At 38.0% G+C, this 16,993-nt stretch overlaps 1 protein-coding gene, 1 long non-coding RNA gene and 1 pseudogene across 2 annotated transcripts; all 3 read right to left on the minus strand.

Annotated features, from left to right (window-relative positions):
• LOC140183535 (uncharacterized) overlaps window positions 1–16,993 on the minus strand; it is a 119,778-nt pseudogene that overhangs the window by 72,864 nt on the left and 29,921 nt on the right.
• LOC140182717 (uncharacterized) lies at window positions 10,558–12,179 on the minus strand. The gene is made up of 2 exons (XR_011878775.1): window positions 11,778–12,179; window positions 10,558–11,225 (listed from the first exon to the last, which is right to left on the minus strand). It is a non-coding gene; the product is annotated as an uncharacterized lncRNA (long non-coding RNA).
• On the minus strand, window positions 15,040–16,184 carry LOC112790811 (uncharacterized). Its single transcript, XM_025833381.3, has one exon. It carries the CDS (start codon window positions 15,782–15,784, stop codon window positions 15,188–15,190), a length of 597 nt encoding a protein of 198 aa, XP_025689166.1. The 5' UTR covers window positions 15,785–16,184; the 3' UTR covers window positions 15,040–15,187.

Below are 16,993 nucleotides of genomic sequence, written 5' to 3' on the forward strand. Positions count from 1 at the left end.
CGTCCAACGCCCAAAAGCAGAGACCGGCATCCAAACACCCAAAGAGGACCCTCTAGCCAACGTTCAACGCCCAAGAAGTCCCCTAGCACGTAGATCTCATCAAAGCTCAGCCCAAACACTCACCAAGTGGGCCCTAGAAGGGTATTTTAGCACTAAATAGACTATTTTACCCTTACTAATCATCTGTTTAGTATTTAAAGTGTATTTTACATAATCTACAGAGATCACGCATATCATTCAGCCCTATTTTCGTTTTTTCATTGTATTTTACTTTCATTATGAGTTTCTAGCGAAGGAGCCCTGCTGAGCCCTATGAATTAATAAAAGTATTACTATTTCTTCTCCGATCCATGTTTGATTTATTTCTAAGATGTATATCCGCTCTTCAATGTGGTGAATAGGATGATCGAACAATCAACTCTGTTCACCACACTAAGATGAACGTGCTTGATAAACACCTGCGTCTACTTGGGTTCGTGTGAATACGTGACTGGAAAGCACGAGCCAACAGCTATGTTTATACATTTCTCAGACGATTAATCCACGACTTCGTTGGGGACTTCTCGAGACATCAGTTCAGCCGATTTCTGGGGAAATTAGGGTCTCCGTGGTATGGGCTAGAATCCAAAGAAGCAGCATTCTCTGATCCAGAAGATTCGACATTGTCTGTGGCACTTTGAGTAGGATCGCCAGGAGAATGACTTGCTAGCGCTTCACCCTTCGTCAGATTGGATGACCACGGCCAATGGCGTTCAATCTGAAGCAGAGGAGATCAATGACCACCGCCCATGGCATTGATCACATATAGCCTGCCAGGGAAGAAATCATTCACAAGCAGAGAAGACAGTAATACCAGAAGTAATTCAGAAAGGCAAAGCAACTCCAATCCTTCAACATATCCCTATTGCTGATTCCAAAAGTCCTAATACAATTTCATATCCAACAACCTTCTGATCTCCCTGACTAGACCTGCAAGATAACCAAAGCTTGCTTCAAACCACAATCCTCGTGGGATCGACCCTGACTCGCTCAGGTATTACTTGGACGACCCAATGCACTTGCTGGTACAACAGTACGAAAGTGTAGGGATTCGTGCTACCAAGTTTTTTGCGCCGTTGTCGGAAATTGTTGAGTTTGGACAAACTGACGGATTCTCTTGCTCCCTAGATCAGGTACTTTTTATTTTATTTGAGTCTTTTAATTTTATTTTCTTCTTCTTCAATTTTTGGAAAAAAAAAAGCTTTTCAAAAATATTTTTTCCTTTCTTTGTTCAAATTTTGTTTTCTTCCTTATTTTTTCCGAAAATTTTAAGACTTTTTTCAAGAAATATTTGTCTTTTCTTTGTTCAATTTTTGTTCTTGGTTTGAGTCTTTGTTGCTTGTGTCACTGGTAATTTTCTAAATTTTTTAGTCTTACATGTTCATGTTTTTCAATTACAAAAATTTTTAAGCTTCTTCAAAAACCTTTTTCATGCAGTTCATTTTCAAGCATCCTTAGCTTTCTGTTTGAGTCTTTTATTTTTGTTCTTGGTTAAATTTTCGTTCTCTTCAAGTTTTTCTTTCTAAAAATTTTCAAAAATATTTTCTTTTAATTCTTTAAGTTTGGCGTCTTCTTGTTATTTTTCCTTTAATTTTAGAAAATTGTGTTTTGATTTTCTAAAAATTTTAAGTTTGGTGTTCTTTATGTGTTCTTGTGTTCTTTGTGTTCTTGTTAGTCTTCAAAGCGTTCTTGAGTCTCTTTTGTCTTTTGATCTTAAAATTTCTAAGTTTGGTGTCCCTTTGTGTTTCCCTCCAAAATTTTCGAAAATTAGGGGTGCTAGATCTAAAAATTTTAAGTCTTATGTCTTTTACTTGTTTTTTTCTCTCCTTATTAATTCAAAAATAAAAAAAATAAAATATCTTTTCTTATTTTTAATTATTTTTTTGAAAATTGTATACAAAAATTCAGATTTTAGTTTTAAATTTTTTTTATCTTATCTTGCCTTAATTTTAAAATTCAAAAATCAAATCTTTTTCAAAATCTTATCTTATCTTATTTCAAATTTAAATTTTCAACTTTAAAAAATTAAAATTTCAAGTTTCAAAATCTAAAATTTAAATTTTCAAATTTCAATTTTCAAAATTAAATCTTTTCAAAATTTAAAAACTTGGAAACAGTTAGCGAACACGTTTTTAAATTAATACCTTCCCCCAAGAAAGATGACCCAGCTGAGGCTGGACATCTAAGGCTTCAAACAAGGAGATAGTGAATCTCTTTATGATGCCTGAGAGAGGTATATGAGGATGCTAAGAAAATGTCCCACTGAAATATTTTCAGAATGGGTACAGTTAGACATCTTCTACTCTGGGCTTTCAGACATGGCTAGAATGTCTTTGGACTGCTCTGCTGGTGGTTCTATACACATGAGAAAGACCATTAAAGAAGCTCAAGAGCTTATTAAGACAGTTGTCATCAATCAACATCTGTACTTATCTGCTGAGACTTCTATAAAAGGAGAGGTTAAGGCAGTATCTACTGAGCCTAACCCTCCAGAACAGGAAGACCCATTGACTCAGCAACTACACACCCTTACCCAGCAAATATTGGAATTACAAGAGGCTTTGTGAGAAACTCATGCCTCTAATAGAAATGTAGAAGCCCAGTTGAGTCAAACAAGGCAGCAGTTATCTAAGCAGATAACAGATGAATGCCAGGCTATTCAACTGAGGAGTGGGAAAACCTTAAGCACCCAACCTCAGCATAATAAGAACAAAAAGCCCATAGAGGATAACTCTGGGCGTTTAAATGCCCAGAGAGATATCCCTCTTGGTGTTGAACACCAGAAAAAGGTAGAGACTGGGCATTTAAACGCCTAGAAAGGTATCACTAGTGGCATTGAACGCCAGGAAAAGGCAGAGACTAGGTGTTCAAATGCCCAGGAAGGCACCCCTCTTGGCATTGAACGCCAGGAAAGGGTAGAGATTGGGTGTTCAAACGCCCAAGAGGGCAGCAACATGGGCGTTGAATGCCCATGCAAGGGAGGTCAGCCACTTACTGATAACAACCCTCCTAAGCAAGGTAGTAACTCCCATTCTAGCATACATGGCATTCGGCCTCCATCAGCCAAGGTTGATGATTATAAGGCTAAGATGCCATTTCCTCAAAAACTCTGTCAAGAGAAAAGGGATAAACAGTTTGTCCACTTTGCAGAGTATCTCAGAACATTAGAGATCAAGATTCCTTTTGCAGATGCTCTTGAACAGATACCTTCTTATGCTAAGTTCATGAAGGACATTTTGAGTCATAAGAAGGATTGGAGAGAGACAGAGACAGTAGCTCTTACTAAGGAGTGCAATGTAGTCATTCAGAGGAACCTTTCTCAGAAACTGCAGAGACACCCTAACACTCTTCTCAAAGATATAAAAGTGAATCCTAGAGAAGAATGTCTGGCCTTCACAGAAACCCTGATGTTCTCTGGGAAGGAGACCTTAAATGAAGGTGAGACAGTAGTTTTCACCAAGGAGGCCGAACCTCAGGAGCATGCTACGGAGGGACTTAAGGCAATCAAGGACCAGAAGAATCCTGAGAATGCCATTGACCACGGGCTTATAGAGGAGAAGGAACCTCAAGTTGATTCTTCTCTGGGCATGCAAGAGGAGCCTGTGACTCCCACAGAGCACACCGTTGCAGAAGTGAAGGAGCCTCAAGAGCTACCTTTCATTGGCATGCAGAAAGAACTAGCAGATGAGCAGTTGGCTCATTTACCAGCAGCCCTTAAGGAGCTTCAAGTCAATATCTCTTTTACAGAGGTATTGGAAAAGAAGAATCCCTACACGGCCAATCTAAAAGGTATTCTTTTTTAAAAAAAGAACCTAAGGGGAGATAAAATAGAGGTACTTACTGAGAAGTATAGTATCCTAAATTGGAATAAGCTGCCAAGGAAGATGCCAGAACCAGGGAGCTTTCGGATCCTATGGACTACTGGAAAGATCATTTTTGACAAAGCCCTGTATGATCTTGGCTTAAGTTTAAATCTGATACCTTCCACTAAGGCAGAGGTCGAATCTAGAGAGACTGGGAAGGCATTGAACACCAGTGAGAAAGCCCTCACTGGGTGTTCAACGCCCATCCTAGCAGTAGAGCTGGCATTGAACACCAGCCAGAGAGCACTGACTGGGTGTTCAACGCCCAAACAGACAGGAATTCTGGCACTGAACGCCAATGAGGAACCCCTCACTGGTCGTCCAACGCCCACACAGTCAGAAAAGCTGGCATTGAATGCCAGCAAGGATACCCCTGCTGGGCGTTCAACGCCCAAAAGGATAGAGGAACTGGCGTTTAACGTCAGTGAGGGTGCACAACAAGGGCGCTCAACGCCCAAAGAGCTAGCAGAGCTGGCGTTGAATGCCAGTCAATGCACACCTTCTGAGTGCTCAATACTCACTCAAGAAATTCCTATCCAAGAACTAAAGGAATCCAAGGCTCATATAGAAACCATAGAGGTTCTTTTGCATGCACTTCTGCAGTGCATGAGTTCTGATGAACACTCATTCTCGGATGAGGATGAAGACACTAGGGAAGAGCAAGTTGCTCGATACCTAGGAGCTCTTATGAAGCTGAATGCCAAACTGTTTGGTACAAAGCCTTTGGAGGAAGAATCTCCATTGCTTTCCAAAGAACTCAATGCTTTGGTTCAGTAGAAGCTACCTCAGAAGCTTCCAGATCTTGGACGCTTTCTGATTCCTTGCACCATAGGCACTATGACCTTTGAGAAAGCTCTATGTGACCTAGGGTCAAGTATAGTAATGGAGAAGTTGGGAATCTAAGAGGAAACAAGGATTACCTTGCATAAGGACTGGATGGTATTCAAGGTTCTTGACCCTCTATTACCCCCTAACAAGGGAGGCACTTGCATAAAGGTTTCAACATCCAAGCCTCCTCCCTTGGATGAAACCAATCCAATCCCTCCTAAGACCAAACATAAGTTTAGTGTGGGATATACACTATCCACAAAGGAGGAAGGCCCCAAAAGGAAGATACCTAGGGGCTGAAAAAACAAAACATCCCTACTGAGGCTTTTCACCATGGAAGATGGTGGTATTCACTTATCTCATCATCGTATTCACCATGGAAGAGGGAAGTGATAGAAAGGGACACCAGCACACTGTTGCAAGCCCAACCCTGCCTTAGACAGTGAATAAGATCCTGTCTCTTGAGCGTATTACGCTATTCCATGAGAACACAGGAAGGAAGCTCCCAATAAGGAATAGGGATTTATTCCTCTATGACTATCTTCCTCCTTGAAAGAAGTTGTCCGTCAAGCTAATGACATTAAAGAAGCGCTTGTTGGGAGGCAACCCAACCTTAATCAATTATTTATTTCCTTTTATTTTGTTTTGTTTTTCTTTTAGGGTCATGATCATATGCAGCATGACGTTAGGATTTTTGCTAGTAAAGAATTTGTAAAAATATAGTCGCGTTGTGAGTATAGATTCTAAACCAACACAAAATCCCTTTCGTACAAACGTTTTGGTTGTCACAAGTAACAAACCCAATAAATTTATAAACCGAAGTATTAAAATCTCAGGTCGTCTTCTCAAGGAATTGCAAGGAAGTATGTTCTTATTATTGGTTATGCAAAGGTATATTTTGGGGTTTTTAAAAGGGTTGAACAAGTAATTTAATTGACAAGAAAAATAAATAAATGACTATAAAATAAACTCTTGGCAAGATATGAGAAATTGGAAGTCCTATCCTAGTTATCCTTATCAGGTGTGATGAGAATTGGGTTTTAATCCCACTTAGTTAACCTTTACTAAAGCAAAGGAAAGTCAAGTGGACTAATTAGTTTGATCCTCAAGTCCTAGTCAATCCCTATGGGAAGACTAGCTTTAGAGCAATCTAGATCAATTAGAATCTGCCAATTTCAACCACTGCTGAGTTTGACAACTCAAGAGTTACTAATTAATTAACCAAAGCCAAAAGGGAATAAAATCTACTTGAATGAAAATAATTTGGATAGAGCCCAAACATCAGTAACATATAAGTCTGAAATACCTCAATTTATATTAAATAAAGATGTCAATTCTAACATGGACAATATTCATAAGCCAATTGGGCGACATAAATCAAACACAAATAAAAGTATCGGAGTAAATAAAAGTAGAAGAGAAACATAAATTATTGAACCTGATATGATGAAGTAATCCTAATGACTAAAGAAATCCTAATACTAAAACCTAAGAGAGAGGAGATAACCTCTCTCACCAAAAACTACATCTAAACTATGAAAAGTGCCTAATGAGTTCTCTCTCCAATTGTCCGCTTCATTCCTCCACTTTGCATCCTTTGGTCTGTATTCTCTGGGCTTGGATCTGGGCCAAAAAGAGACCAAAAATCGCTGAAAACGAGATCTGTAAATTCTGCAGATCGCGCACGTCACACGTCCGCGTGGGTCACGCGGTCGCGTCGTCTGGAGTGTTGCTCTTCCACGCGGTCGCGTCAGTCATGCGCCCGCGTCAGTTGTATTTCGCAAGTCACGCATTCGCCTCATCCATGCGCTCGCGTCGATTCCTTTTTGTGCGAATCACGCGTTCGCGTCGTCCATGCGGACGCGTCACTGCCAGTTTCTTCAAAAACTCCATTTTATGCTTTCCTTCCATTTTTGTATGTCTCCTTTTCATCCTTTAAATCATTCCTGCCTTAGAAGATCTGAAAATACTTAACACACAAATCACGGCATCGAATGGCAATACAAGGTAATTAAAATTAATATTTTTAAAGCCTAGGAAACATATTTTTCACATACATCACATAATAAGGAAGGGAAAGTAAAACCATGCAATTTCACATGCATAAGTGGGTGAAGGATTGAATAAATCACTTAAATTCAGCACAAAATATATCATAAAATATAGGTTTATCACAGCAGTCAGAACAGAGACAGAATTCACAGCAATAAAAATAGAACACTCTGGATGGAGTGTTAAAGTTGAACGCCACCAGGGTATCCCTACTGGGCGTTCAACGCCCCTAATGGGCAGCATTGCTAGCGTTGAATGCCAGCCAGGGAGCAGCCCCTGGGCGTTCAAACCCCAGTGCAAGAGAGCATGGAATCTGGAATTCTTAACTTCTCAGGACTGGTAGGTCCCACAGAAGCTCCACCTATCCCCCCCTTCTTCCTCATTGTTCATATTTGCTCGAGGACGAGCAAAACTCTTAAGTTTGGTGTTTCAAAAGCTTTGCTTTTTGACTTCTATCACTCCTAAGAGGCACTAAATACTGGTAAAACCTTAAGGAAGAGGAAAGGAAAGGCATTTGCCCCCACAAGAAGAGGATGGAGCAAACTAGAAAGCATGCACATGAGCCTGTGCAACAACCTTAACAAAGACAGAGGAGTGACATTGAAGAGATCAAGCACTACATGGGATCCTCAAGGAGGAGCACTGGCCACCATCATTCAAGTGGATTCTTTTTTTTTTTACTCCTTTCCTATTATTTTTTTGTTTTCTATCTATTTATTTATATGTTCTCTTGTTCTTATTGCATGATCATTTGCATTGATGTCTTAAAGATGTAAAATATTCCATATATCTCTCACCTTGCTTAAAAGAAAATTTTTTATTTGAAAAGAACTAAGAGATACATGAATTTCAAGTTTAAAATAAGAATAGTTTACTTATGTTGATGTGGTGTCATTGCTTTTGTTTTTTGAATGTATGATGTATATTTGAAGTTGAAATGTTAGAATGTTGGCTCTTGAAAGAATAAAGGAAAAAGAGAAAATATTATTGATAATCTAAAAAATCTAAAGATTGATTCTTGATGTAAGAAAAAGCATGTTGCAAAAGGAAAAAAAATTACATTAGCATGTGAAAAAAAAAAAGAAAAAACATGGCGAGAAAAAAAAGCAGAAAAATCCATTACTGCCAAAAAATGTAGGAAAAGGAGGGCAGATTGAAAAAGCCAGTAATCCTTTAAACCAAAAGGCAAGGGTAAAAGAACCCAAGACTTTGAGCATTAACGGATAGGAGGGCCCAAAGGAAATAAAATCCTGGCCTAAGCAGCTCAACCAAGCTGTCCCTAACCATGTGATTGTGGCATGAAGGTGTCAAGTGAAAAGTTTGAGACTGAGCGGTTAAAGTCGTGGTCCAAAGCAAAAGGAGTGTGCTTAAGAACTCTGGACACCTCTATTTGGGGACTCTAACAAAGCTGAGTCACAATCTGAAAAGGTTCACCCAGTTAAAGTGTCTGTGGCATTATTGTATCCGGTGGTAATACTGGAAAATAAAGTGCTTAGGGTCACGACCAAGACTCTGAAAGCTGTGTTCAAGAATAAAAAAGAGCTTAACTAGGAAAGTCAATAATACCATCTGGATTCTAAGTTCCTAAAGATGCCAACCATTCTGAGTTTCGATGGACAGTGAGATGCCAAAACTATTCAGAAGCAAAAAGCTACTAAGTCTCCCTCATCTAATTATAACTGAGCTTCATTGGAAACTTAGAAATTTATTGTATCTTAATTTTCTTTTTATCTTACTGTGTTTTTAGTTGCTTCGGGACAAGCAATGGTTTAAGTTTGGTGTTGTGATGAGCAGATATTTTATACACTTTTTGGCAATATTTTCATATAGTTTTTAGTATATTTTGTTTAGTTTTTATTAAATTTTTATAGGTTTTAGTATTAAATTCATATTTTTGGATTCTACTATGAGTTTTTGTGTTTTTGTACAATTTTAGGTAATTTCTAGTTGAAATTGAGGAATTGGAGCAGAAGTCTGATTCAGAGACAGAAAAAGCACAGCAGATGTTGTCCAAATCTGAACTCCTTTCACTCGGAAGAGCTTTTCTCAAGCTACAAAAGTCCAAATGGAGCGATCTCAACGGCTATGAAAATCTGACTTCCAGAGCTTTTCAGCAATATATAATAGTTTATATTTTGCTTCGGATTAGAAGGCCTGAAACTGGCGTCCAACGTCAGCTTCATGCCCCCTTCCAGGCGTTCAGCGCCCAAAAGCAGAGACCGGCGTCCAAACGCCCAAAAAGGACCCCCTAGCCAGCGTTCAACGTCCAAAGAGTCTCCTAGCACGTGGATCATATCAAAGCTCAGCCTAAAAACTCACCAAGTAGGCCCCAGAAGTGTAATAGACTATTTTACCCTTACTAGTCATCTGTTTAGTATTTAAAGTGTATTTTACATAATCTACAGAGATCACGCATATCATTCATCCCTATTTTTGTTTTTCCATTGTATTTTACTTTCAGTATGAGTTTCTAAACCTCCTAAGTTGAGGGGAGGAGCCCTACTGAGCCCTATGAATTAATAAAAGTATTACTATTTTTTCTCCGATCCGTGTGTGATTTATTTCTAAGATGTATATCTGCTTTTCAACATGGTGAAAAGGATGATCGAACAATCAGCTCTGTTCACCACACTAAGATGAACGTGCTTGACAAAAACCCGTGTCTACTTGGGTTCGTTTGAATATGTGACTGGAAAGCACGAGCCAACAGCTATGTTTATATATCTCTCAGACGGTTAATCAACGACTTCGTTGAAGACTTCTCGAGACACCAGTTCAACCGATTTCTGGGGAGATTAAGGTCTCCGTGGTATAGACTAGAATCCAAAGAAGCAGCGTTCTCTGATCCAGAAGATTCGACCTTGTTTGTTGCGCTTTGAGTAGGATCGCCAGGAGAATGACTTGCTAGCGCTTCACCCTTCGTCAGATTGGATAACCCCGGCCAATAGCGTTCAATCTGTAGCAGAGGAGATTAATGACCTCGGCCCATGGTGTTGATCACATACAGCCTGCCATGGAAGAGATCACTCACAAGCAGAGAAGACAGTAATACCAGAAGTAATTCAAAAAGGCAAAGCAACTCCAATCCTTCAACATATCCCTATTGCTGATTCCAAAAGTCCTAATACAATTCCATATCCAACAACCTTCTGATCTGCCTGACTAAGACATGCAAGATAACCAAAGCTTGCTTCAAACCACAATCCTCGTGGGATCTACCCTGACTCGCTCAGGTATTACTTGGACGACCCAGTGAACTTGCTAGTACAACAGTACGAAAGTGTGGGGATTCGTGCTACTAGTTATCTACCCGACCTGCTGCGAGTAGGGTAGGGTATGAGTTTTCCTGCAGGTAAGGTAGGGTACGGGTTCAGGGTATACCCTACCCTACCCTACCCGCACCCTTAATATATTATATAATATATATTTAAAAGTTATGTATGTAGTAAAAAAAGTGAGTGTTGAACTCACAATCTTCCTTTTATTGAAACTTGAAATAACCACTAAGTTAGTTGATGATCATATTATTTATAATTTTATGTTGGATTTCTTTAAAATTATTTTAATTTGAACTTAGTATTTTATTTTCTATTTTATTAATATATATGAAATTTGGAATAGTTAAATTTTATATTTGCTTAAAAAAATTTTATTTTTCTTCGGGTATGGTAGGGTAAGGTTTAAAACTTTAGGGTGTGGGTAGAGTTAGGATTGAGAGATTCTCAACCCGCGAGTAGGATAAGGTAAAGTTTTAAGAAAGTTCTCAACGCGCAGATAAAATTAGAGTAGAGCCCAAACCCTACCTAACCTTACTCACTGTCAGCCCTATTTCGATCTCCATTTACAAGGAAATCACAATGTTCACATTGTCACCATAGAACTGTACTGTATAAATCACTATAAATACATGCAACCTTTTACCTTATCTTCTCACAACACACAAATCATAAATCACAAGTCACACTCATTATTATTATTATTATTATTGTTATTATTATTATCATTATCACCATGGCCAAAGCCTTAAACCTTCTTCTCCACACTCACCGTCCTCTTCTTCCTCTTCACCTCCCATGTAACAGCCAAACAACCTCGCTTCTATCGAAGCATTTCTCCAACATCTCTGGGCCTCCGCAAAGAGAAGCTCAGCCACCTCCATTTTTACTTCCGTAACATTGTCAGCGGCCCAAAGCCCACAGCTAGAGATAGTCAAATGGAACCTCAAATAATATCCATAGTCACTTGATCAATAAGCTACCAGTAAGCAATACTTATTATTTCAACCAAAAACAATTCCAGAATAAATTGCAAATAACAAAATACAAAACAAACACAATGCAGCAATAGATTTTTATTGGGGCAAAAATAACAGGGTCTAAATATAAAGTCATTGAGCCAATTGAACCCACCATTAGGAATATCCTTAAGTTGATCACCACAACCCTGAAACCCGAAGAAATGCACACAATCAAATCCAAATTAACAATAGTCAACTCCTCAAAAGGACAAAAATAAATTGTTTCTTGAAGAGTATATATATATATATATATATATATATATATATATATATATATATATATATATATATAAACATGTCTACAGACAAGTTATACAAATCTATATCCTTCTTAATGGTTTTATCTTTAGTTCTGTTTGATCTCGCGCTACCTGAACCTATTGAGCTACATTCCATCTAAAAATATATCGCATAAATCTAAAAATTTGAGAATTCAACAGTTAATTAATTATTCAACAGCAGATTTCACAACCAGTGATAGGTACAGAGTTCAAAAATACATCGTATTATTCCATTTTTCGCTTCTCATAAGCATATTGTCAAAACTAGTGATAGCTACAGAGTTCAAAAATACTAAGCTAACAAAAATGCAAATTTTATAGCAATGCCAATGAAATAATTTTAGGTTTTAGCACCGTAGTGAAGTAGCAGAAAAATCAGATATTTAGAATTTCAGAAAATTTAGAAAATCAGAAAACCTGGGTTGCAGTTTCAGCTCACCGCTGCCGCTCCTCACTATCGGCTGGCGAGTGCAGAGGTCCTCGCAGTGCTCCCTGGCCAAACGTCCCGGCCGTGGCCAAGCGTTCTTTGTCAATGTCGGATTGCCGTTTCAGCTCACCGCTGCCGCTCCTCACTACCGCCAACAACAGTGGAGGTCGTCGCAGAGCTCCTTGGCCAAACGTCCCCGGTCATGGCCAATGGTTCTTTGTCCATGTGTGTGAGACGAAGAGAGAAAGAAGTATAAATTGATGAGAACGTGTGTGTGTCGTGTTGAAGAGAGAAGGAAGAAGATGATGGATTGTGGGAAGTGAAGTCTAGGGTTAGGAGTTAATCGCGGAGTGTAGGGGTGAGTTTGGGGTTCTTCGCGACACAATGAATACAAAAGGGTTCTTTGAAGAGGTTTAGGGTTTTGAAGAGGGTAACTCATCATATCCTTTTTAAAAGTTTTGTTGGGACCTTTTTGCCACACTTTTGAAGCGTGGCAAAAGAGTTACAGGAAACAGCTACATTTTAAGAACATCACTATAACGAAATTATATCACCACGCTTCAAAATCGTTACTATTTGAATTTTTTTGTCACACTTTTCTATGGCTATATTTTTGAAGCGTGGCAAAATAAACGTGGTCAAATCTCTAATCAATTACCACTCTCATAAAAGCATGATCATTAACCTATTTTGTCACGTTTTTGAAGCGCAACAAGAAAATACATGCCCAAATTTCTAATCAATTGCCACCCTCATAAAAGCGTTGACCCTTTTTTGCCACGCTTTTAAAGCATAACAAGAAAAAAACGTACCCCCAGGAAAAGGCAGCCAAATGTCGTTACCTGCTGGCCAAGTGACAATTAAGAAACGAACCTAACTACCATCAGTTATGAGTTATGATTATCATTGTTCTGAAAACCGGACCGGACCGGCAGGTTCGACCGGATTAACCGAAAACCGGTCATCTGGCCGGTCCGATTTACCTCCAAAACCTCTCTGCAAAAAACCGATTAAAAAACCGGTTAAACCGGTGGTTAACCGGTGAACCGGATGAACCGGACGGGTTTTTTGAAGTTCTGGTTTTTTAAAATAGCCCAAAATGACGTCGTTTTGTGACGCAAAAAAAAAAAAACAAACAAAACCCACGACCCACTAACCTAACCCACCCCCAAATCATTCAGTACTCAGTTGTCACCACACGCCTCCCTCAACCCTACTTTCCTTTTCCTCCAACGAGCAGAGGGACTCCACAATCGACGCCGGCAGTGAGCCAGTGACCACCGTCGCGACCGACGAACGCCGTGAAGAACACTCCCACCGTCGCGGGTCGTCGCGCATCGTTGCGGCTGCTGGGTTTTTGGGTTTTGGTCGCGGGTCGTGAAGCACCGTTGCGGGTTCTGGGTTTCTGGGTTTTGGTCGCTGGTCGTGAAGCACCGTTGCGGGTTCTGGGTTTCTGACTTTCTGGCTTCTGGGTTTCAAGCACTGTTGCGGGTTCTGGGTTTCTGGCTTCTGGGTTTCTGATTTTCTGGTTTCTGTTCGTGCTATTTTCCTGGCTTCTGTTCATTCTTCACTTGCGGTAAGTTCTGGGTTTCTGGCTTCCGTTCGAATGTTGCATAAATTTGTTCTTCAATTCTTTGTGAGAGGAATAAATTTGTTCTTCAATTTTTTGTATGTTGAATAAATTTGTTTGTTTGCTGGCTTCATGATTCTGAGGTTATTCGTTCATGAATTTCGATTTTCTCTGCTTGATTTTGATTTTTTCTGCTTGATTTTGATATCTGTTCATTATTTTGTTTACTGGCTTCATTATTTGTTTGTTTGCTGGCTTCATGATTCTGAGGTTATTTGTTCATGAATTTGTTTGCTGAAGATTCTGGTAGGTGAGTCCTCTCCTCTTTGCTGTGTTCTTGCTGTGTTGTGTATTGAAAAGTTGTTCTTGCTATGTTATGGTATGGAATGGTGTGCTGTTGCAATTCTTGCAATCCTCTTTGCTGTGTTTTTGGCTGTGTTCTTGTTATGGTATTAATAATTATTCTTTTGCTGTGTTATTGATTAATTGTTAATAATTTATATTACACAATAATCTGTATTTTTTTGTTAATAATCTTGCTATGTTGTTCTTAGTGTTGTATTTAAACTGCTGATGGTGTTGTAGTTATTATCAATTTAGACATAAGTGTCATGTTATTTACATGGTTTTGATTTTTATGCTTGTGTATTTTTAGTCTTGTTTCAAAAATGTTTAAAAAATGTATGTATGGAAGAATACTATATGTATACGCTGCATATTTATGCTTAAGTGCTGACTCTACATAGCTCTCTTCTTCAAGTTCTGCTCTTTATTATGTGAAATTTTAAATTTTATTAAGTTAGAAATTATTAAATTTATATATTTAAAATTATTTTTAAATTTTTAATAATTTTATTTAATATTTAATTAAATCGGTTGAACTCCGGTTGAACCCCGATTGAACCCCGATTGAACTAATGAACCATTAAATCAGTAACCTCATCGGTTTATTGACAGGTCTGGTTCTCGCAACCTTGATGATTAATTATGAGTAGTTCTCCTTATTAGAACCATAATTTTTCTTCATACTTCGTACTACTTGGTACTCTGCTTTAACTCTAGATCAACCTTTTACTAAAATTAACACCGGATATTGCTCTCTTTGGCTCAAAATCTACTAATTATTACGGGTCCCTCAACAAAAGACCCATGCTTTCCCGTTCATGCCCATCTTCCTACTCTCTCTGCAATTAATTCATTATTTTATTGAGTTTCATTCAACTTACATGTACGTTAAAGACTAGGTTGAAGCGAGACACAAAGAGATAATAACTAGCTCGATCAAGTTTATTTTCTATTATTCTAATTTTCTGTCCACCTAAATGGAGGAATTATTCATGTTGTTCGCACCCACTGTATTCTTTCTTTTCCGTTTCTTTAATAATTTACGTACTTGGTAAGCCATCCCTTTGGTTATTGATTATGGATGCACCACTGTCAGGCCACCAATCAAACCATCCCCCGTGTTGGGACTATGGCCGGGATAGGATCCTCCCAACCCATGATCTCCCAGTTTCATGGCCCCCCATAATTTCCTTTAGTTATTCCTTAATCACATAATTGTCAAAGTTGCAGGAGGATCCTTTCAAGTAGATCAAGCTACATATTCAACAACGTTATCTCAAAATAATACTAAAATAGTCCCATCGTGGATCACCGAAACTTATAATAAAAAACAGAAATCTCAAACACGCTATATATACATATATGCTATAGTGCTACGTTATAATATGATTACAATAATTAATAGTAACAACTAACAGCCAGAACACTATTATAATAATAAACTAATTGAAGAGTATGTAAGTGATGTATATGGTTTTGTGTGAGTCAAGCACACGAAATACGAATAGGAGCGGGCGTAGTAAACCTTTCGGAAGCTGACTTTCTAACCAAGGAACTTATCTCCGGCGAAAGTCCACCCATCTCAAACTCTGGAAGTTCCGGTATAGTTGACAGAACCGCTTGATCATACCTATCATAAACCACGTACAAACGCTCTTTCGAGTATTTCTCTTCTAGATCTGCCATTTCGAGTTTGTTGTGACCATCACTACCACAAATCCTGAATTTATTATTGCTGCTGCTGGACTTGGAAACAAAGCGAAGGAGCTTCTGGAAGGTTCGTGAGATCTTGAACGACTTATTGTTGGATGATGATGATGATGATGATGATGATGATGAAGGTGGTGGTGGCTGGTGAAAACGACGACGGTGGTCTGTTAAATGAGGCATGGAAAGGGTTCTTGGGGAACTGGCTATGGCAGAGTCGATTTGGCGCTTGAAGGAGTGAAGCTCGTAGGAGTCATAGAGTGTGCTTCCACAGTCCCAAACGCTTTTGTTGCTGGGCCAAGATGAACTCCTTCCCTTTGAAAATCGATTTTGATCTTCTTGTTTAGATTTCTCCATATATATATGTATATACATGCATGCGCGCGCTGTCAAGTGTTGCTGTGTATGTTGTTAATTAGTAATAAGGAGTAAAATATAAAGCTATATAGGAGAAGGTTTGAAAGAGATAGAGAAGAGGGTGAGTCTTCGTCTCTTCTTGTTATGCATGGTTGGTGGGTGTGGGATCAAACTCGTTACTTTGTTATTTATTAATGACTTGTGACTTGAACGCGGCCACAACACGTAGTCATTACCATTAAATCCGTGAGGAAACTACTTCTAATCTAATCTAATTGCTGCAGCATGTGCTGCCCCTGTTATTGTTGCTACCTGTTGGATCGATATTGGGCAAGCATGTATTTCGTTACAGATCAGCTTAAAAAAAAAAAGAAATGATGCAGCAATCTTCATATCCCGTATTAGTTAAGCTAAGTCTATGGTGTGAATTGATCATAAATATATACATGCATGTAGATAAAAAAGTATTTTTCTGAATATATAGAAGTGGAAAAGGAAAGGATAGTGGGACGTGGTGGAATAATATAAGTGGTCCCTCCCTTTATGATCATGGGACTCCCTTGATCTCCTGTGGATTGTAATTACCATATCACTCGCATATATCCAGATAAGGAAGTCTAGAAAATTAATTTTATATGCACTCAAGTAATTAATTTTTAAAAAATTTCACTCAATTTTTTTTCCTATTTTTTGCTTTTTTTTTTCATTTTTTTCATGTCTCTCCTTCTTATTAGTTGTTTTTTCGTCCACACCGCTTCTCTCTTCGTGCTGCCTTTTTTTTTCTTTATGATTTTTTTATTTTTTATTTTGTATCATCTTTAAAAGTTCTTGTACAATAATTTTAAATATTTTTTTAATTTTTAAATATTTTTTATAATGAATTTGGATTTTTTTTATTTATTTTTAGATGTTTGTTAGTTTTATTATATTGTGAATATTTTTTGTTTTGGATTTATTTTTAGATTTTAAATGTTTCTTTTTTAATTGATTTTCGACGTTTTTTTAGTTTGTGCACGCTAAAAATAAAAAATAAATTGTTAAATTAGTCATTATGTATTTATATACAACTATATTGAGTGTATATTAAAATTAACCATCAAAATCAGTCACTAAATAAAATATATATTAAAATACAAAATACACATTAAAATTAAAAATAAATTAAACTACACATATATTTATATATAAATATATATTGGCTGATTTTGGTGTATAAATAATATTTTT

Source organism: Arachis hypogaea, chromosome 3 (genome assembly GCF_003086295.3).
Source record: "Arachis hypogaea cultivar Tifrunner chromosome 3, arahy.Tifrunner.gnm2.J5K5, whole genome shotgun sequence".
NCBI classification, from domain to species: domain Eukaryota; kingdom Viridiplantae; phylum Streptophyta; class Magnoliopsida; order Fabales; family Fabaceae; genus Arachis; species Arachis hypogaea.